Source organism: Myxocyprinus asiaticus, chromosome 35 (genome assembly GCF_019703515.2).
Source record: "Myxocyprinus asiaticus isolate MX2 ecotype Aquarium Trade chromosome 35, UBuf_Myxa_2, whole genome shotgun sequence".
Taxonomy (NCBI): Eukaryota; Metazoa; Chordata; class Actinopteri; order Cypriniformes; family Catostomidae; genus Myxocyprinus; species Myxocyprinus asiaticus.
This window is the reverse complement of record NC_059378.1, coordinates 12961034-12983147: the sequence shown is the minus strand read 5'-3', so window position 1 is coordinate 12983147 and position 22114 is coordinate 12961034. Positions and strand designations below refer to the sequence as shown.

General features: G+C 40.3%; 1 protein-coding gene across 1 annotated transcript; it reads left to right on the top strand.

Moving 5' to 3' along the window:
* The first annotated feature begins 39 nt into the window (after positions 1–39).
* On the top strand, positions 40–22114 carry LOC127426004 (26S proteasome non-ATPase regulatory subunit 6-like). The gene is made up of 8 exons (XM_051672410.1): positions 40–300; positions 796–1001; positions 17334–17479; positions 17616–17835; positions 20370–20478; positions 20719–20887; positions 21031–21108; positions 21192–22114. The coding sequence occupies exons 1-8, from the start codon at positions 156–158 to the stop codon at positions 21286–21288; spliced, it is 1170 nt and encodes a 389-aa protein (XP_051528370.1). The 5' UTR covers positions 40–155; the 3' UTR covers positions 21289–22114.

Genomic DNA, 22114 nt, shown 5'->3' with positions numbered 1-22114 from the left:
TTGCCTCTTTGTTTATAGCAGAAGGAAGTGAATTCACAATTTTTTTTTTTTTTTGATTTCCCCCTAGTCATCGTTGCTTCCAGTTTAACACTATCACTCTCAGCCGTAAGATATATCATCTTCCTTCACTAGTTCTCTTTTTTAACTTTGCAATTATGCCTTTGGAAAACCTGGAGGAAGAGGGTTTACCTAAAAACCCCAATCTGAGAATAGCTCAGCTGAAGTTTCTTCTGACTCTGGATGATCACAAACATGATGCTAAAGTGAAGAGCGAGCTGATGGAGGCCATCAAACAGAACAGTGAGCACATTCACTTAGACATGCCGCTTATTTAATATTTATTTTACTGGGATTCTGTAGTATTGCAATATATTTGCAACCGTGTAATTGTGCTGCCCCTGTTTGTGTTACGTTAGCTGACAGGCTAAATCATGTAGCATACTAGCTTATTAGCTGCTAAAGTGCAGTTGGAGTGTAGATTTTGGATTTCCTCGGGTTTAATGGTATGTAATTTACTTTCCCCCGTTATTGTAACGTGTTAGTTAATTTTCTGGTGATAGAATGAGGGTAAGAGTCTAGAATGTACTTTGCATGATCTAGATCAGTTCATAATGCTCATTATGGGTTTTCTTCTATCTAACAAAGCAACATATTTAACAAATCAGCTCTTTAGTAAAGTGCTCCATTAGATGTTTTGGGTGAAACACCTCAAATGTGCATTGTTGGGTTTCTCCAAGGGGTAGGGTTGATAAACACTGAAACATGATTATCATGTTCTCTTGGCCTGTTTTGTAGATATGGCACCGTATTACGAAGCCCTGTGCAAAGAGCTGAAATGGCAGGGGGACATGGATCTGTTAAGTAAGATGAAGAAAGCCAACGAGGACGAACTGAAACGGCTGGATGATGTTTTGGAAGATGCTGAGAAGAACCTTGGAGAAAGTGAGATCAGGGATGCCATGATGGCCAAAGCTGAATACCTCATACGCATCGGTGACAAGGTGCGAATTATACCAAGAGCAGATGCTCACGCAAACAGAATTACATAGGGGTGTTTTTTTTTTTTTTTTTTTAAGTGTAAAATTATTTCGTACATCAAGTAAGTAGTAAGGGCATCCCTTATTTTGTATCTCCAAGTACATGATTTATGGTCATCATGAAGGGTGAAGTGACAGTTCAAGAAGAGGGGCAATAATGGCATGAACTTACTTTGTGTGAATGGTAGCCGTAACAGCAAAACTTGTGGATGTCATTGAAAATAAAAATCTAATAGAGCACAACAGTCGGGTTACAGAAGTAAAAATCCAATTAATGTATCCCATAGAGGAAGGGGTGAGTGATATGACCAAAATCTTATATCACGTTATGAGTAATTCTGTATCAAGGTAACGATATACAGTTGTGGCCAAAAATATTGGAACCCTTGCTAAATATGAGCAAAGAAGGCTGTGAAAAAAAATCTTAATTGTTTAACCTTTTGATCTTTCGATCAAAGATCAAAAAATTTCGAAAACATTTTGATCTTTCGATTGAAGTAAAACAATTGAAAGAGTGGATGTATCTCATTATTATATAAATATTTTTCTCCAAAACATGTTGGCCACAATTATTGGCACCCCTAGAAATTCTTATGAGTAAAATATATCTGAAGTATATTCCCATTCATATTTTATGTTTTTTTTCCATATTGTTTAACAGTTTTTATTGATTCCATCCACAAGACAGACAAACACAACATAAAATACGGAATCAATTATATACCTTAAACCCCTCCCTCCCACCTCAGAACAAACATGCTCTACATTGGTCACTTACAATTAGAACATAATTGCATTGCATGCCTCGCTTTTTTTCTATTAATGCATCACATATTAGCTGAGAGACATACACATCTATTAAGAGCATAACAAGGAATGCATCAGTAAAGGGAAGGGAGAAAAAGGAAGACACAACAACACAGGGTAAGCGTGGCATGTGTGTGGCGGCCTGGGCTTTGCCCTGGGCTGGTTCTACGCTGCACGCCTTGCTTTTTTTAAAGCATCACACACTAGTTATGTATGTGTGTTTGTTTGCCTTGATTATTGTGTATTTGTTACATGTAAGTACTGTCACATTCTTTGTTTGCATATTAATAAAACATTTTTTTTTTAAAATAACATAAAAAATAAAAAAAAAACATACTTTCAAAAAACAAGAATGCACATCAGACTAAAAATTAAAAATCCCTCTCCACTGCCCCTCCCTGAGAATCCTCCAAAAAAGCCAAATATCCACCCCACTTCCTATCAAACAAATCCCATTTTCCCAGCCTTCTAAAAATCTCCTCCTCAAATGCTGCCACCCCACCCATCTCCCCGCACCACTCCTGAAACGAGGGTGCCCCAGCCGTCTTCCAACCCCTAAGGTTAATTTTTCTGCCAACCATAACTCCGGCTAGGACCCAACTTTTTAAGTGACTATCCCCAAATCTAATGACCAACCCATCACATAAGATGCAGAGTCTGGGGCAAAATGAAAATGGAGTGTCCAATACGTCACACATAAATCTCTGAACCTTCAACCAAAATTCTTGGATCTTAACACATCCCCAAAAAACATGGGTTGTGTCCCCGTCTTCTGATTGGCATCACCAGCAGGTGGGTGTGTCTTTAAGACCAAGTCTATACAATCTAGAGGGTGTCCAATAGAATCCATGCAAAATCTTAAATTACATCAGATGCACCCTTGAATCTCTAGATGTAGACTTGATGTTTTTAGAATCCTAGCCCACACTCCATCCTCCAATACCAAGTTTAAATCTTTCTCCCATAATCTCTTGAGAGAAGTTGAAGCTCCGTCCCCCAGACTCTGAATTAGCAGGGAGTAATACACTGATGCCTCATTAGCTTTTCCGAAAGCAGTAATCACCACTTTTAGTGTATCTGACGCTTTAGGGAGCTGTATTCTACTCCCAAAAATAGTACAGAGCAGGAGACGCAGCTGTAAATACCTAAAGAATTGAAATCTTGGAATCCTGAAATGTTGAACCATATTTTCAAAAGATCTCAACACTCCACTCTCATATAGGTCACAGAGTATATTAACCTCCCTCACAATCCACTCTGACCAGCAGTAGGGGACTTATTAATACGTAATTTTGGGTTCAGCCATATGCTCAAGGCAACATTTAAATAAATGTCTGAATTAAACACTCTGGACACTTTTGACCATACGGCGTGCAAATGCGAGCTGCGGTCCTGGATAAACCCCACCTAATCTATATGTATGAGATGTCATAATAAGTTTGCCAAAAGTTTTGACAATATTTTAACATCTAGCTGGATCAGGGAGATTGGACGGTAACTCTTACACTCGCTTGGATCTTCGTCCTTTTTAAGAATCAGACTGATCCGGGCTTGTGTCATGGTTGGCGGAAGCTTTCCATTCTTTAATGATTACATATAAACTTCTAGCAAAAGTGAAGCCAGTTCTGTAGCATAACATCTTAAAAAATTCAGTGGCAAAGCCATCTGGCCCTGGAGCCTTGCCTGTAGGCACGGCCTTAATTACCTTGTCAAGCTCCTTCAAGGTTATCTCAGAATCAAGAGAATTTATTTGCTCAGTCATCAGTTTAGGGAGTTCTAATGGTTCCACAAAGTTTCTAATATCTTCATCAGTAGACGAAGACGTTGAAATATAGAGAGCAAGATAGAATTCTTTAAAAGCATTATTAATATCAATGGCTGAGGTACAAATTTCACAACCAGCAAATTTCACTGAGGGAATGGTAGAAAAAGACTCTCTCTACATTATATATCTAGCCAAAAGCTTCCCTGCTTTGTCCCCCGATTCAAAGTATGACTGTCTTGCACTGAATAGCCAAAACTCCACCTTCCGTGACAAAATAGCATTATATCTGCATTTCAATCAGCTCAATTCTCTGAGGCCATCAGACGACATTCTGCGCTTCAGCTCTGCCTCGGTCCTTTTAATATTCCCTTCCAACTCCACGAGTTCTCGTGCTTTGGATTTTTTGATTAATGAGGTTTACTGTATGATCTGGCCCCTAAGAACCACTTTAAGTGCCTCCCAAGCCATGCCCACAGAGGATACTGAGGACCAGTTGATCTCTATATAAACATTGATTTCAGCCTTTAACATTTGTTTGAATTCAGGATTTTGCAAAAGGGATACATTAAAGCACCAACTATATGATTTCATTTTCTCCATATGTGGCAACACCTCTAAACTCACCAAGGCTTAATCTGAGACTAAGGTGTTTCCAATTGAGCAATACACTACCGTTCAAAAGTTTAGGGTCACTTACTCATTCTTTATTTATTTTTCACATTTTAGAATAATAGTAAAGTATGGAATAATAGAAATGGAAATATGGCAATTATGTTGTGACTAAAAAAATCCAAAATAAATCAAAACTATGTTATATTTTAGCATCTTCAGAGTGGCCACACTTTGCCTAGATTTTGCAGAAATGTACTCTTGGCATTTTCTCAACCAACTTCTTGATGTATCACCCTGGGATGCTTTTTAAACAGTATTGAAGGAGTTCCCATCTATATACTTAGTGGCTGCTTTTCTTAATTATTCGGTCCAAGTCATCCATTTCAAAAACTTTCTATTTTTTTAAATATTATTTTAGTTTTGTAATTAAATATATATGTTGGCACAATTATATTTTTGTCTACAAAACTAATTTCAAACATTTAAGCATATGCTTTCAGATCAAAAGGTTTTTCAGATCATGAGAATCATTTCAGGCAAGTGACCCCAAACATTTGAACGGTTAGTGTAGATATATAAAAAAATCTATTCTAGAATAAATCTTATGGACTGATGAAAAATATTTATAGTCCCTACCAGATGGGTTCAAAAGTCTCCAAATATCTGTAAGACCAAGATTTTTACACATCCTGTGAAGCGTCAGTGTTGCTCAAGGGGGCTTACACACTTTTGCTTCACTATGATCAAGGACCAGTCCATCAAAAGATTAAAGTCTCCTCCCAATATTATATCATGAGAGGTGCCAGCGGCTTGCAACATCCCTTCAAGATCTATAAAAAAAACCCTGATCATCAGCGTTAGGTGCGTAAATATTAGCCAGAATCAACCTTCGCCCCTGAATTTCTACTGAAACACTAATGTGTCTTCCTAATTTATCTTTTTTTTTCTTTTTTTAAATCTCCTTTTCTCCTCAATTTGGAATGCCCAATTCCCACTACATAGTAGGTCCTCGTGGTGGCGCGGTTACTCAACTCAATCCGGGTGGCGGAGGACAAGTCTCAGTTGCCTCTGCTTCTGAAACCGTCAGTCCGGGCATCTTATCACGTGGTTCGCTCTGCTTGACATCACGGAGACTCCCAGCATGTGGAGGCTCTTGCTACTCTCCGCGAGACATGCACAACTTACTGCGCGCCCCATTGAGAGCGAGAACCACTAATCGTGACCACGAAGAGGTTACCCCATGTGACTCTATCCTCCCTAGCAACCGGGCCAATTTGGTTGCTTAGGAGACCTGGCTGGAGTCACTCAGAACACCCTGGATTCGAACTCATGACTCCAGGTGTGGTAGTCAGCGTCAATACTCGCTGAGCTACCTAGGCCCCTTCCTAATTTATCTTTATTCTGTTTGAGAAAGAAAACATGTCCACCCCATATCTTCCCACATTTTTCAGCTTCCTGCGGGGAAAGGTGCATTTCTTGAAGAAACACTGTATCATATTTCTTACGTTTAAGAAAAGAAATGACCTTCCTTCTGTTTATGGGGTGCCCCAACCTATTCACATTCCATGTGGAGACAGACAATCCACTCATATTAACATTTTACATTTTGATATATTAGAAAAGAGATTGTCAAAAATAGAATTATAAAGACCACATTCCAACATTAGTGCAACAAACAACCCCTGAACTTCCCCAGAACAAAAAAAAAAACAGAAAAAAGAAAACATGCACATTAACCCCGCGCACGACAGCGCTAACTGGCGGCCATCCCTCTAAACTCAAGTCCATGTACGCCTGCGAGAGCCCCCGCGACAACTTTGCCATCGGATTGCTCAAGTCTTGTGTTTCTGTACAAATTTTGTGAGACAGAATTACATAACAGAATATAATCTATAAGAAAAAGAACGTTCAGTTTCCTCGGGCAGTCAAACGAATGTTCAGTGAGCTGGCTGTTACAAGAGAGTAACAAGTGCCCTAATCCCTCTAATGATTTGCAGGAAATATTCCACAAAACAAACTCCATCCAATAGGAGGCATGAGCACAAAGAATGTGCAGATTCATCCACAGACTGTCCCGAAGGAGTGTTATTCCACAAAACAAACTATAGCCGCTAGGTGGAACCAACAGTTAAAGAAACAAAGAAGGCGCTCAGTTTCCTCAGACGGTCAAGTGAATGTTCAGTGAGTCAGGTCCACTCGGCTGCATCGAGGGCATTGCGTAATGACTTACTTATTCCATTGACTTTATGAAGGACATCGCTTGCTGTGGGCATGTAAATATTTTGCGGCCATCCTTAGTATCTATTCTCAATTTGGCCGGAAACATGAGTGCAAAAGCGACCTTCTGTTGATGTAAGATTTTCTTTCATTCCTTGAATCGATCCCGTTTCTCTCTTGTCGAATTCGCAAAGTCTGGGAATAAGAAAATTTTTTGGTTCTTCTAAGAATGTCTTCCTTTACTCTTCGCCTCGTGTAACACGAAATCTTTATCGGATGATCTCAGAAATTTGGCCAGAATTGATTGGGTCCTGTCTCCCTCAGCGGATCTCCGAGCTGGAACTCTGTGAGGTAGCTCAATTTGCAGCTTATGGCCTGTTAAGTCGAGCAGACTCGGCAAGAGCTCGTCTAGGAATTTCACCATATCTCTGCCTTCGTTCTCAGGAATTCCAACAATTCGGACGTTGTTTCTCTGGCAACGATTCTCAAGGTCTTCCAACTTTTCCAAAACGTGCTCCAAGTCTATCTTGGTCGCTAGCGGGTTAGCATCTAATTCCCTCTCCGATGACTCCAGATAATCGATCCGTTTCTCAACATCCCCACCTCTTGTAACCAACTCGGAGAATTTCGTCTCCATGGCAGTGATCGATCGATGTATTATGACAAGATCCTCCAAGTCAGCAACGACCTTCACCAGCATCACCGACATGCTCGACATTCACTGCACCGTCCAAACTGAGTCCCCAGTCTGCGGCCCTTAAGGGTATCGGCTTGAGCACGTAAGTGTCTTTTAATGTATCCAGAGTCTGAGGATTTTGAATTCTTTGACATATTGTCTTCATAGAACAGTTATGGAACAGGGTGTATCGAATCTCACGGTTTATGACACAAAAATTATTAAAAACTAGCAAAGTGCGCAGAGCTCGTCGTTCACATGTCTGACCCTCGCATGGCACCACACGACTCCCCATATTTTACATTTTTTTTAGTGCACCTGGGTGACTAGGAACATGAAATTGTTCAGCCACGACTTCCTGTTTTACAGGGGTATATATATGAGGTAACACACAGGCCAAATTCCCTTAATCATCAATCACAGTGGGTTAGACTAAAGAATATATTTCTGATCTTTTCAAAGCAATGTGACAAAGAAAGTAAAAAAATATCCAATGAAAAATAAACATTTCTTGAAGAAAATAAATATCAAATAAATATAACTTATTGCTAAATAAATAAATAACCAAATTAATGTAGAGTTCATCTTTTGGCTTTCATAATATTTTTTTGCGTGCTTCATTTTGAGGTGGTGAAACAGGTTGCTTGTATTACGAGTAATTATCGACATGTGAACCACAGAAGTCGCACCTGTTTTAATAACAAGCTCCTCTTCATTTTCTTGACCTGTTTGGGAGTCATCCTGTTCTGTGGAGATTTCTTTCTCCGTTTAGGGTTTTCCTGGGCTCTCCTGTCTCTGGAGCCCAAAATATCAGAAAGCCTGCTGGATTCGCACACACTTAGGAGCTCTAGAGACAGTGTGCGCCACAGTCACGTGAAATATCCGCGTGACAGATGAGAAGAATATTTTTCGCTTTTAATGTGCCAAACGCGTGATGAAGCTCATTAAATTTGCTTGGGTGGCCACAGAAAAATTTTCAATGCCGGAAAGACCCTGTCCATGTTTTTTCAATTCTCTCAGTCTCACGTGAAGCCCTGCCCACTAATAATTAAGCCTACGGTGCGCACATGGATATTTAGATACCACAATGTACACGATATACAAAATTTTCTATCGATTGACACTTTATATCACCACGATATATATCATCAAATCACCCAGCCCTACATTGACACATTTATTTTCAATTATGACTTATAAACCTTAAAAGACAGACCGTGAGCTACGAGGTTGTTCGTCGATTGTATATGCTTCCGTTGAAGCCATCTGTCTGCGTTATTTCAACTTCATTGTTTAAAAATCCTGTTTGATAGTGGAATTAATGGTAATCAACTACATTAACCAAGGTACAGCAGAGAAAGATCCACCAATCAGAGAACCGTGGCCAACGAAATCCATGAAACATGCCTCGGAGCAACCACTCACACCCATGACACTGTATATGATGTAATGGAGTTGGTCTCCCTTCACCCTTAATCTACTTATATATTTGTACATATCAGAATATTTTGCAAAAAACGTAAAATATTTAGTTTTTTTTACTTATAATCAACAACCTAAAAATCAATAGTTTTATATATAGAGCTATTCATTCTAATTCGCCATGGGTTCCCTCGGATTTTTAAATTGGGGTTTTTGAACTAATGTGTAAAGTAAGGTCTGTGGTAAACATTACTTGACGATAGGTGGAGGTTTTGTTCTACTACATTAATTACACACAGTCATACCGCAAACCGGTGTGTGTTTTTAAAAAGTATGCAATTCAATACGCCGTCAAAATTCAGGTTTGATATATTAAAGTGTGTAATTTATGTTGTAGAACAAAATGTCCACGTGTTGTCAAGTAATGTTTACCACAGACCTTATTTTAAGTTCAGAAACCCCATTATAAAAACCCATAGGAAAATCCTGAGGAAAGCCATGGCGAATTCTCTTCTGGATTTTTGGACTACAAGATGAACAGCTCTATTCCCATCATTTTTTATTCAATGACATCATTTGCAGTGCTTCATGGGATTGTAGTCTGTGCCCTCATGAAAGACGGTACTAAGAACACAGTCTTGTACCTTTGTCTTTATGTCCGATTTTATACATTTTTGCATCAAAACAAAGTTTGTGATGTCGTGATTCTCCTCGGAGCTCTCTTATGAAGGATTTTATAAAAAGTCTATGGAAGAAATGAATGGAGAAAAAAAACTTCCAGAACCCAGATAGCTGAATAAGTGGGCGGGCACTGTTGCACTCTATAAACGATGTAAAAAAAAGATGATTAGAACAATTTAAAGAACTGTGGACTGAATTGATGTGATTTTGTTTTATTGGGTAATAGCTTTAGGAAGTCTAGTTTAAGCAAATTTCTTCAATTTAACATTTAGTATCAAAGACATTCACGTGAGTTGTAACTACAACAGCAATAGAATAAACGGCGTCATCATTCTAAAGTCTTCCCACAAATCCAAGCACGATTAGTGTTTTTGTAGAAATAAGTTAATTAGGTGATTAAATATAGCTTTTTTCAGTAAAAACAATCCCTGAGTTATATAAAATAGGATGGGTTTTTATGGTATATAGTATAAATTTGAGGGGTAAAAACCGTTAGCATGGTGGACGCAGTAATGGTCATTGGTGCGATGTGTTTGGATGTGCGCCCAATGAGGGAGCCAGTACGTATCCATGCAGGCTAGCGGTGGAGCGTTTACTTTTCCTCATCATTAAACTGAAGAAATATATAAGTGGGTGCAAATTGGAGTCTACAGGATTTTACACAACATTTATTTTTCCTCAGTTTATCGTAAAACAAAAGTTTTCTTAATTATGTATTGCATCAACTGATAGAGATATTTAGGTTGTAGTACAAAAACCTGGAAGAGAATAAGCATTTTCAAGCCATGGGTTCTCTCAGGGTTTTCCTATGGGTTTTTATAATGGCAGTTTTTGATTTGTGAGTAAAAATATTAGCACACCTACAGCATGCAAAGAAGTATGATTGGACATCACTTATGATTTCAAGAAAAAAGGTATAAAAACTGAAGTAGAATTGATTATATTAGAACAGTGTTTCCCAACCACTGTGCTGCGGCACACTAGTGTGCCGTGAAAGATTGTCAGGTGTGCTGTGGAAAATTATCAAATTCCACAAAATAAAAAATACAGTTTTTTTTCCGGAATATAAGTTGCAGATTTTTTCATCATCTGAAAGGTCCTGCGACTTATAGTCCGAAGTGATTTATATACATAATTTATACGTAACTGATGTAGGCTGGTCAAACGCGCACCAAAACAGATCAGGATCAAAATGAGTTTATGAGCTTTATTGCCAAGTATGCTTACACATACAAGGAATTTGTCTTGGTGAGAGAAGCTTCCAGTGCACAAGCAATACAACAACAAGGCAGAGATAAGAATAAAAATAAAAGTATTCGCTCACCCATCCAAATAATTGAATTCAGGTGTTCCAATCACTTCCATGGCCACAGGTGTATAAAATGAAGCACCTAGGCATGCAGACTGCTTCTACAAACATTTGTGAAAGAATGGGCCGCTCTCAGGAGCTCAGTTAATTCCAGTGTGGTACTGTGATATAATACCACCTGTGCAACAAGTCCAGTCATGAAATTTCCTCGCTACTAAATATTCCACAGTCAGTGGTATTATAACAAAGTGGAAGCAATTGGGAATGACAGCAACTCAGCCACGAAGTGGTAGGCCACGTAAAATGACAGAGCGGGGTCAGCGGATGCTGAGGCGCATAGTGCACAGAGGTCGCCAACTTTCTGCAGAGTCAATCGCTACAGACCTCCAAAGTTCATGTGGCCTTCAGATTAGCTCAAGAACAGTGTGTAGAGAGCTTCATGGAATGGGTTTCCATGGCCGAGCAGCTGCATCCAAGCCATACATCACCAAGTGCAATGCAAAGCGTCGGATGCAGTGGTGTAAAGCACGCCGCCACTGGACTCTAGAGCAGTGGAAACGCGTTCTCTGGAGTGACGAATCACGCTTCTCCATCTTGCAATCTGATGGACGAGTCTGGGTTTGGCGGTTGCTAGGAGAACGGTACTTGTCTGACTGCAATGTGCCAACTGTGAAGTTTGGTGGAGGGAGGATTATGGTGTGGGGTAGTTTTTCAGGAGCTGGGCTTGGCCCCTTAGTTCCAGTGAAAGGAACTCTGAATGCTTCAGCATACCAAGAGATTTTGGACAATTCCATGCTCCCAGCTTTGTGGGAACAGTTTGGGGATGGCCCCTTCCTGTTCCAACATGACTGCGCACCAGTGCATAAAGCAAGGTCCATAAAGACATGGATGAGTGAGTTTGGTGTGGAAGAACTTGACTGGCCTGCACAGAGTCCTGACCTCAACCCGATAGAGCACCTTTGGGATGAATTAGAGCGAAGACTGCGAGCCAGGCCTTCTCATCCAACATCAGTGTCTGACCTCAGAAATGCGCTTCTGGAAGAATGGTCAAAAATTCCCATAAACACACTCCTAAACCTTGTGGAAAGCCTTCCCAGAAGAGTTGAAGCTGTTATAGCTGCAAAGGGTGGGCCGACGTCATATTAAACCCTATGGATTAAGAATGGGATGTCACTTAAGTTCATATGCGTCTAAAGGCAGATGAGCGAATACTTTTGGCAATATAGTGTATATATATATATATATATATATATATATACGTATGTACAAATACAAATCTGTAATATACAGATGCAAGGGAATGTAATGCAGAAGAGTTAGGGTATGTTGGATAAATATAAATAGACTAAGCTGTGTATTGCATGTAATTATTGCTCAATGGGGCAGTTTTAACTGTTCATGAGATGGATAGCCTGAGGGAAAAAACTGTTCCTGTGCCTGACGGTTCTGGTGCTCAGTGCTCTGTAGCGCCGTCCAGAAGGCAACAGTTCAAAAAGGTAGTGGCAGGGTGAGTGGGGTCCAGAGTGATTTTTTCCAGCCCTTTTCCTCAATCTGGAAGGGTACAGTTCTTTAAGGGAGGGCAGGGGGCAACCAATAATTCGCTCAGCAGTCCGAACTGTCCTTTGTAGTCTTCTGATATCCGATTTCGTAGCTGAACCAAACCAGGCAGTTATTGAAGTGCAGAGGACAGACTCAATGACTGCTGAGTAAAACTGTATCAGCAGCGCCTGTGCCAGGTTGAACTTCCTCAGCTGGCGAAGGAAGTGCAACCTCTGCTGGGCCTTTTTCACACTGGAGTCAATGTGGGTCTCCCACTTCAGGTCCTGTGAGATGGTAGAGCCCAGGAACCTGAATGACTCCACTGCAGCCACAGTGCTGTTCAGGATGGTGAGGGGGGTCAATGTTGGGGTGTTCCTCCTAAAGTCCACTATCATCTCCACTGTTTTGAGCGTGTTCAGTTCCAGGTTGTTTTGACTGCACCAGTGAGCTAGCCATTCAACCTCCCTTCTGTATCGTCCTCTTGGATGAGGCCGATGACAGTAGTGTCATCCGCAAACTTCAGGAGCTTGACAGAGGGGTCCTTGGTGGTGCAGTCATTGGTACACAGGGAGAAGAGTAGTGGGAAGAGCACACATCCCTGGGGGGCACCAGTGCTGATTGTACAGGTCCTGGAAGTGAATTGCCCCAGTCTCACTAGCTGCTGCCTGTCCATCAGAAAGCTGGTGATCCACTGACAGTGGATGTGAGACTGAGCCTTTCAAATCTACAGTAAAACACATTCAAGTTGTCAGCCAGTTGTTGGTTCCCGACAGTGTTGGGGGATGGTGTCTTGTAGTTAGTTATAATGTCTTTCAGGCGTCTACACACTGATGCAGGGTCGTTAGCTGAAAACTTGTTTTTCAGCTTATCAGAATAGCTTCTTTAAGCCACTCTGATTTCCTTATTTAGTGTGTTCCTGGCCTGATTGTACAAAATTTTATCCCCACTTCTGTAAGCATCCTCTTTGGCCTGAAAGCTGCCTGAGTTTTACTGTAAACATGGTTTGTCATTGTTGTATGTTAAATAAGTCATATCCTCACAGAAACTGATATATGATGTTACAGTATCTGTGAGCTCCTCCAGATTGGTGTCTGCAGCCTCAAATACACTCCAATCAGTGCAGTCAAAGCAGGCTTGTAGTTCCAGCTCTGCTTCATTGGTCCATCTGAAAACATAGAGAAGGCATAGAGATGGTAGAAGCATTTTAAATTTGCCAATTCAGAATATGTTGCCTTTACAAAGTATTTTATGCAACCAGTTTAAACATTTTGTCCATCATAACAATATTGTTCTAACAAACTATAGTCCGCTTTCAAACGCAACTCCTCACATGCCCACAAAATGATGCTTCATCACACTCATAGTAAAAACATTGTCAGTGAACCGAATAATTAATACATTGCAAAGAGGGTTGCAAATATTAGAAATATCCACAGTCACGTTAATGAATGAATAGAATACAACAGATGTATTGTTTTACTCACAGACTAAAAGCTGTTTATCTGTGCACAGCATAGTTACAGATGTTATGAACAGATGTGGCTTAATTGTCGCATTTCTCTCATGAAACAAACTGAATATGAGAAACTGTTACACACGATTACTAAAAAGCAAATTCTCCTATTTAAAACAAGCCCAAAAACACCATGATACGATGTGTAGATTCTGAGGTACTGTAATCTTCACGGAGTGCATTTGACATCTGAACCGCTGAAGGGATGTCTGGCGACTGCTTCCGGGTCCTAGTGCCTGCAATATCTAACCTCAGTCAGTACGACTTATACAGAGATGCGACCTATATGTGTTTTTTATTTTTTTTCTCTCAACAACGCGATTTTGACCCGGTGCAACTTATAGACAGGTGCGACTTTATTTCCTACACACTCTCACGGTGAAATCGTTACAATTCATACGACTTTTCTCAATTTGGCTAATTCGTATGATATTGTACGACTGTACTCGTATGAATTCATACGACTTCACTACAGCCAATGACGTCGCTGGACATCGTTTCCATCTAATACGTGACAATTACTTGCTTCTGTCACACACAGCAGCTTCCTATCATGTTTACACACACTACTGATCGTTTAGGTTTAGATAAGTAGTTTGGGTAAGGGCATAATATTAATAAGCATGTTCTTAACGCCTCGTGTGCAAAACTTTGCGCTTCTGCATTAGACATCCGGGCATTTGCATGTGATGAAGTCGTACAAATTATATGAACAAACTCGTACGAAATCATACGAAATAGCCAACTCGTAAAATATGTATGAATTTTCATGAGACTAGGTTGTGAAAATACGGTAAATAAATACATAAATTATTTGCTGTGGCGTTGCAAGAACAAATCTACAAATTCGTAAAGACGCAAATTTGTTAGTTTTTCATTACCCAATTAGCGCTCTTGTCACCTGTGACCTTATTATACAGCGTACATGTTACTTGCGTTTTTGCATAGACAAATTTCAAACATTACGAGTAAACATGCTACTAAGACAGACAGAGTACATGGACAAGTTCTTGAAAAGGAAAACTATCGACGATGGTTATGTGGGAAAGTGGTGTGCTGTGGGATTTTTTTAATTGTAAAAAGTGTGCTGTGGCAGAAAAAAGGTTTGGAAACAATGTATTGGAATACAATTAATTATAACTTTTGAACGTTAGGTAGCGCTGTCACCAATTTCTGTGGTGTGTCAGGGTGTGGTGACAATGGCTGTTACTCAATGTGTGTTCTCTTGTGTTCTTACAATCTTGTGGACTCGTTTGATGTCATCATTCACTGCCAAAATTCGATTCCAGTACTCAAGATTGTAAGAACAGTTGCTGGCCAGCAGTACTTTTATCGTTGTGTTTTCCCTAAAGTTTTTCCCGTTGTAAGCTCTTGAAAGTCTAACAGCTCGTGAGGGTCATCATACTCTGTGAACATTTGTTGTTTTGTTGAGCATAATTTTAATATAGTAATAAACACTTGAAGGAAACAAGTGTTAACAGACTTTTTTCTTTTAGTATTTCACTAGTCCTGTCAACCTCATTGGTGTGATGATGATATTGCTGTCACTTATGTGATAATGCCAGTAGTTCTCTCAGTGGCTTGAAATGTGCTGTGAGGGTTAATTGCGCAACAGGAAGATCGCAGCTCATGTCAAAGCTTGCAAAAGATGCATTCTTCATCCCCCTATCCTTTGGAGTTCGTCCTTCCCAGGTTGCTTGGCAAGACTGGTCTTCATAAGAACGCAAGATCATTCTTTGCATAGAGAAGCAGCCAATGATGACTCATACAAAGTTTCATATCAATACGCCAAAGTGTTGCCAAGATACAGTTTCAGATCTTTTTCTGAGTCTTGCCATCTGTTTCGTTGATGCATTATTCGAGAACCGTTTGTTCTATAGAAAAGCTTTTGATACATGAAAATTTCATGTGAATTTTCAATGAAATTCAAGGAAAGGACGTATGGTCGACCATGGTAAATTTGGTATCATCATTCTCGACATCCAAGGAAGCTAACGACACAAGTCTCATGACAATAGGCCACATTTTTAAAATGATATAAGCATTTTACTATATCATTTGATCACTAGGTGGTGCTGTCCACGAACTTTTTGAGTAACTTCTAGACATGGCCCCAATGACGCTTACCAAATTTTGTAATGATACGCCAATGCATAACTAAAATACAGCAATTTAAGGCTAAATTCTAAATGACTGACACTCCAATATGGCTGACATAGGAAAATTGGGTATCATTTGACTTTGTATGCCTCAAAGAATCTAAAGAGACCAGTCTCATGATTTTCGGACAAACTATTCAGTTATAAGGAAAAATAATGGTGGAAAATCTAGTGGGCGGAGCTTCAAAACGATGCAACCCATTGAGACTCAACATGACCCATGGAATCAGAGGAAAAAATTATTTTGTTTTTAGGCCTTACAGTTCAAAATTTATAAGCCGAAACGTGTGTGCAACTTTAAACAGTTTGTGGCACAAGGGGTGTCAAACTCAGTTCCTGGAAAGCTGCAGCCCTGCAGAGTTTAGTTTCAGCCCTGCTCCAAAATGCCTCTTTGTAATCTTCAAGCACTCCTGAAGAGCTTGATTAGCTGCTTCAGGTGTGTTTAATTAGGGTTGGAGCTAAACTCTGCTGGACTGTGGCCCTCCAGGAACCGAGTTTGACACCGCTGCTAGAGGGTTTGAGTTAGAGACCCCAAATTTAAGTAAGTTACATTTGAGAGTGTCCTCTATCAGTGTGTCAGATTTTATAACTTTCCTATTAATGGTTCAATGGACTGCCGTAGACTTCAACAGTGGAAGAATTATATTAATAAGAATACTTAACGATGCAATAGGTGCCTATGTACCTTCGGTGCTTTGCCCCAATAAGGTCTGTGTAAAGATTACTTTAAGATATTTGTACGTTTTGTTTTACAACATAAATTACACACAGTCATACCCCAAACATGAATTTTGAAGCCGCCATGTTTTTTTGTTTTTGTTTAAGGATGTTGCTAACAATTTGCTAGATGAGAACTACTACGGTTCACGTTCACTCACATGCTTGTGGAATTTTTAGTCCTTATCTAGTAACTCGTTAGCAATATAATTTTTTTTTCAAACACAGCAGCTTCAAAATTTGTCATTTATGTTGTAGAACAAAACACATCTTCGAGTAATGTTTACCACAGACCTTTTTTAACAAATAAATTGAACCCAAAAGGGAAGCTGAGGTGACAAGAGGCCGTTGTTTTTGAAGGGATGTCTATGGAAGAGATGCTTCCCGACTCTGAATAAACTGCTTTTTGTGAGAAAACAGTCCATCACTTAATTGACCGCCTATATGCTAATCTTCCATATGTTTTACACTAAACAATCGTTTTCGAGTGAACGATGTGTGGCGTTTACTATGATAAAATTACGATTTTGCGACAGGTGGTTATCAGTTTATGGCTCTCACCATTCATTTGTATGGTATCTGCAAACGGTGACTTACTGTCATAACACACTAGTTGACCATTACGCTCTCTCCTATGGTAAAAACACGGAGGTTGATATCTCAGTATAGAAGTTCTCTGGCGAGAGTACACATGGCGAATTAGCCTTCCGGGTTCGCCTAATAAATGATGTCACAGCTAAACAGCTCTACCCATACTGATTTATGTAGTTTAATTTGTGCTATTTTTGATCATTTGGTTACACCTGAGCTTATCTCTTCATTCTGTTTATCTGCTTCACATGTATTTCCATTGTTAATATTTCTCTCTTTGTTGGTTAGGAAGGGGCCCTGGCTGCTTTCAGGAAGACCTATGACAAGACGGTTGCACTTGGCCATCGCTTAGATATTGTCTTTTATCTGCTGAGGATCGGCCTGTTTTATATGGACAACGACCTCATCACCCGCAACACCGAGAAAGCCAAAAGGTACAGTTAATATCAGAGTAGATAACATTCTTATTTCAAATGAACATCTTACACATAACATGGCCTGACACAGTAACTCTGGATATATTAGCTTGGTTGTGATTTGTCCTTTAACAGTTTCTCATTTTGCTTTCAGCCTGATTGAAGAGGGTGGTGACTGGGACAGGAGGAATCGCCTGAAGGTGTATCAGGGCCTCTACTGTGTGGCCATTCGGGATTTCAAGCAGGCAGCAGAGCTCTTTCTGGACACCGTCTCAACATTCACCTCTTATGAGCTTATGGACTACAAGACTTTTGTCACATACACTGTATATGTGTGTATGATCGCACTGAAGAGGCCGGACCTGAGAGAGAAGGTATAATCTGGGCTAAATGTTGCACTTGTGTACCTATTTCATAGCACTTAAAGGATTATTCCAGTTCAGTACAAGTTAAGCTCAATTGACAGCATTTGTTGCACAATATTGATTACCATGAAAATTTGATTTTGACTTTGACCTTTATTTTCTTAAAAAAAAAAAAAAAAGGAAAAATCTGGGTTGGAGTAAGGCACTTACAATGAAAGTGAATGGGGCCAATCAGTAAATGTTACAGTACTCACTGTTTCAAAATTATTGCCTCAAGACATAAACTGGAGAGGAAGTCTGTGACCACCATCTGTGCCCCCGGCCTGTGGACCACCTTGAACTTAAATAGCTGAAGAGCCAGATACCATTGGAGGGGGGTGTGATCTGAACAAATGGTGAAGTCACACCCCAACAGGTAGTACTGGAGAGTGAGGACGGCCCACTTGATGGCAAGACACTCTTTTTCAGTGGTGCTGTACTTAGTCTCCCTCAGCGAGATCTTGCGACTAATGTACAGCACCGGCCTTTCCTCCCCCTCCACCACCTGCAAAAGCACCGCCCCCAGCCTGAAGCGTCCATCTGTAAAATGAAAGGGAGAGAGAAATCGGTTGAATGTAAAAGTGGTCCGCCACAGAGTGCAGATTTCACCTGCATAAACGCCTCTTGACACTGCTTTGTCCACTGGATTGTATCTGGTGCTCCCTTTTTAGTGAGATCTGTCAGCAGACTGGTGGTGGCCAAATAATTAGGGACAATCCTTCTATAGGAGCCAGCCAGCCCCAGGAATTGTCTCACCTCCTTTTTGGTCTTGGGTCTCGGGCAAGTGGATCCCCAGATACCGCAAATTCCCGGCCAATAGAAATGGGCTATTAGTCGGTTCAGTGTCTCTTCCTGCCCTAAATGACCTGCAGTTGGATTATAATGAGCCATCTGGAATAAGATTTCCCGATGGCTCTGCGTTATTAGCAATTGGGTTGTATCCTCTTTTGTCTGAACATCCTGCATCACTCGATACAACTGATCCTTGATAATTGAAAAATGTGGATATGAAAGTGCAATGTCTTGCTACAGCTCATTTGGCTGGAGCTGAGCTGTAGCCCATCAATAACTTTCACGTGGTCAAAGGCATGCCTAAGGGTATCATCTCATGAATACATTTTATATCCTCTTCGGGAAATCCTCTAAGGACGGGAGGGACAGAAGCCTCACCCTCCCTTACGTGATCCTGACGTGGAGCTGACGAAGACCGCCCCAGCATTGCCTCCCTTGCCAAGGCATCGCACATCTCACATCTAATAGTTTTCTCGCAGGACCCATCCACACATATTCCCTTTAATAGAGTTTTAAATTCTGGCCAATTAGTTCCCAAAATTAGTGGATGGGTGAGGCGAGAACTAACCGCTGCCTCCACACTATGCTTTTGCCCCCGAAATTTAATGAGTGCCACTACAGGATAATTGTTATTATCCCCATGCACACACCTCACCTTCACCCTTTTACTTGTGCCCAAAGCCTTGTCTTGAACCAAACATTGGTGTATAGTGGTCTGATTGCAGCCAGTATCCACCAAGGCTTGATGTGTACTCCCCTTGACACTCACCGGTATTCTGTATGCTCCGGCTCGATCGGGGACAGCCAGCGGAGTTTCGGAGACCCGGACCAATGTTCCCAACTCCATCACGGGGCATTGGTCCCAGAAATGCCCGGGTTCTCCGCAACTCCAGCAGGCCGGCCCAGGCGTTATGTCTGCACCTGTGACAGCGGGGTCAGCCACTTGAGGGGGAGAGCGAAGAGACATAGAGGGCACCGGTGGCAGGGACATTCCCGCGCCTCCAGGGAACCGGAGTAGGCTGGAAAAAAGGGGCAGAGAGAGAGTGGGAGGGCTCTTCCACCGTCTGATATGCCAACATATGGTCCTCAGCCAGTTGGATGGCCTCCTTCAGCAACGCTGAGTGGTGGCACTGGACCCACTCCGCCGTTCCCTTCGGCAGATGACAGATAAGCTGTTCCAGCACCCTTACCACTTTCCCTCTCTCCGGATGAACGCTCGACCACGCCCCCGCTGCCACGATCACTTAGTAACCTTTTCTGTGTGAAGTTAGAGCCAATTTTTCAACTTCGTTGCCATGACGATGTAATGTCAACAAACCCTAAAATAACTAAAAATAATGATTTAAACAACTTTACAGCTCAAACAATTCATGAGTTTTAACAGAAGTGCTTTTATAAAATTATAAACCTCACATTTCTGTTTAAACCCTCCAGAAATTGACCCCATTCACATTCATTATAAGTGCCTCACTGTAACCTCAATTGTATTTTAAAGAACATAATGGATGTCGAAATAATTTTTTGTGGTTATCTTCAGTATGCCACAAATGCTATCGATTGAACTTAGCTTGTATTTAACACGGAATATTCCATGTTAAGATTTTGCTTTACATCTGCATCTTCTAAAACTGCTGTTTTCCTGTCAGTCTTTTGCCAGTAGATTCATCTTGGAGAGTTTTTGAAATTGGATCACACTTCTGATCTTTTCTCAGGTGATTAAAGGTTCCGAGATCTTGGAGGTGTTGCACAGTTTACCTGCTGTTCGTCAGTACCTCTTCTCTCTCTACGAGTGCCGTTATTCGGTATTCTTCCAGTCATTGGGTAAATAAAATAATATAGTAGACCTGTTTTACACCTCAAGAATTGAATGGTACTTTTGAAAAATGTTCAAGATCATATACACTCGCATGAGAGGAATACTCCACCCTCTATCTTCTAATGTGTTAAATTTTATTTTTATTTATTTGCAGTGTTTACATGTCGAGTGCATCTCGAACTCAGCCCTTCTGTCATTGTTAAAAAATGTGTTGGAAAAAAGTTCCATCTGTTTCTATCTAACAGCTCGAGTGGAACAGGAGATGAAGCAAGATTGGTTGTTTGCTCCTCATTACCGTTACTATGTTCGAGAGATGCGCATACTGGCCTACAGCCAGCTGCTGGAATCCTACCGCTCCCTAACGCTGGGATACATGGCTGAGGCTTTCGGAGTCAGCACAGAATTCATTGACCAGTATGCTCCCAGATTCATATATACATTTAAACCAGACCAAAAGAATCAAGAGAATTTGGACAGCACTCCTTAGCCAAGGAGGATGCTTTTTAACATCTGTAAATGTATTTCTACACTTATATTTGGTCTTTTTCTCTCTCAAGGGAACTCTCGCGATTCATTGCTGCAGGCCGTTTACATTGCAAGATTGACAAAGTCAATGAGATTGTGGAAACCAACAGGTGAAGACCTAAGTGTTCAAATGTTAGTCTTTATCATGCCTCACATTTATGATAAATTGACTATATTTTCTGTCTTTTTCCAGACCTGATAGTAAGAACTGGCAGTACCAAGAAACCATCAAGAAGGGAGATCTCCTGCTCAACAGAGTGCAGAAGCTGTCTAGAGTGATTAACATGTAGTCCTGCATGTTGTGGCATAACGATACATTTTCTTGAGCAACCTGACTTTTGTTTTATGTACAGTATATAATAAAACTGAATTGAAGAAAACCATCGGTGTTTGAGAGAGTGAAAAAAATGGAGTCTGACACATTTTTCTTATAAATAACTGTATAAATTATTTTTTATATTTACAGAAACTTGTTACAAAACAAATATACTATACAATCTTTTCTTTAAATATTAAGTAAATCTACCCTACTGTGTTTGTTCATGAATTACATAGCAGCCAACACACAAAAGTCCAGCTGATTTTGAATATGCATACAAAAAAAGACCAAAAAAAAAAAAAAAAATTTTCAAAATATACACACTTGTACATTGTTTATATGTAGAGGCATCTTCCCCAAAAAGCAAACTGCGTTAAACTTTGATTCACATTCCAAATCTGTGGTGTTTTAAACATCTTCACAGAGCTTTAATCATATGAAAACAGTGGAGTTACAATTTCAAGGTAAACAGTACATTTATCTGCCTAAATCATTGACTTAGAGCCACAATGTCCCAATTTTTTTCCACAAAAATATCAATACCTCTGACTTTGAAATTTTCTGTCAAAAGTACTTGAAGTCATAAAACAATACAAGGGACAGAAAGCTTTTATAATGTCATTGTCAATTGATACTCTTGCCATGCATTTTTCATCCATCGGCCTCTGTCAGTTACTGCTCAGAGGAAAAAGGGGCAACAAATGAGATTCCTAGGCAGGTTTTTAAAAAAGCAAGTTTCTAAACCCTTATTTAACATTCAAGTACTGTGAAAAAAGGTCACATGAAATAAAAATCTT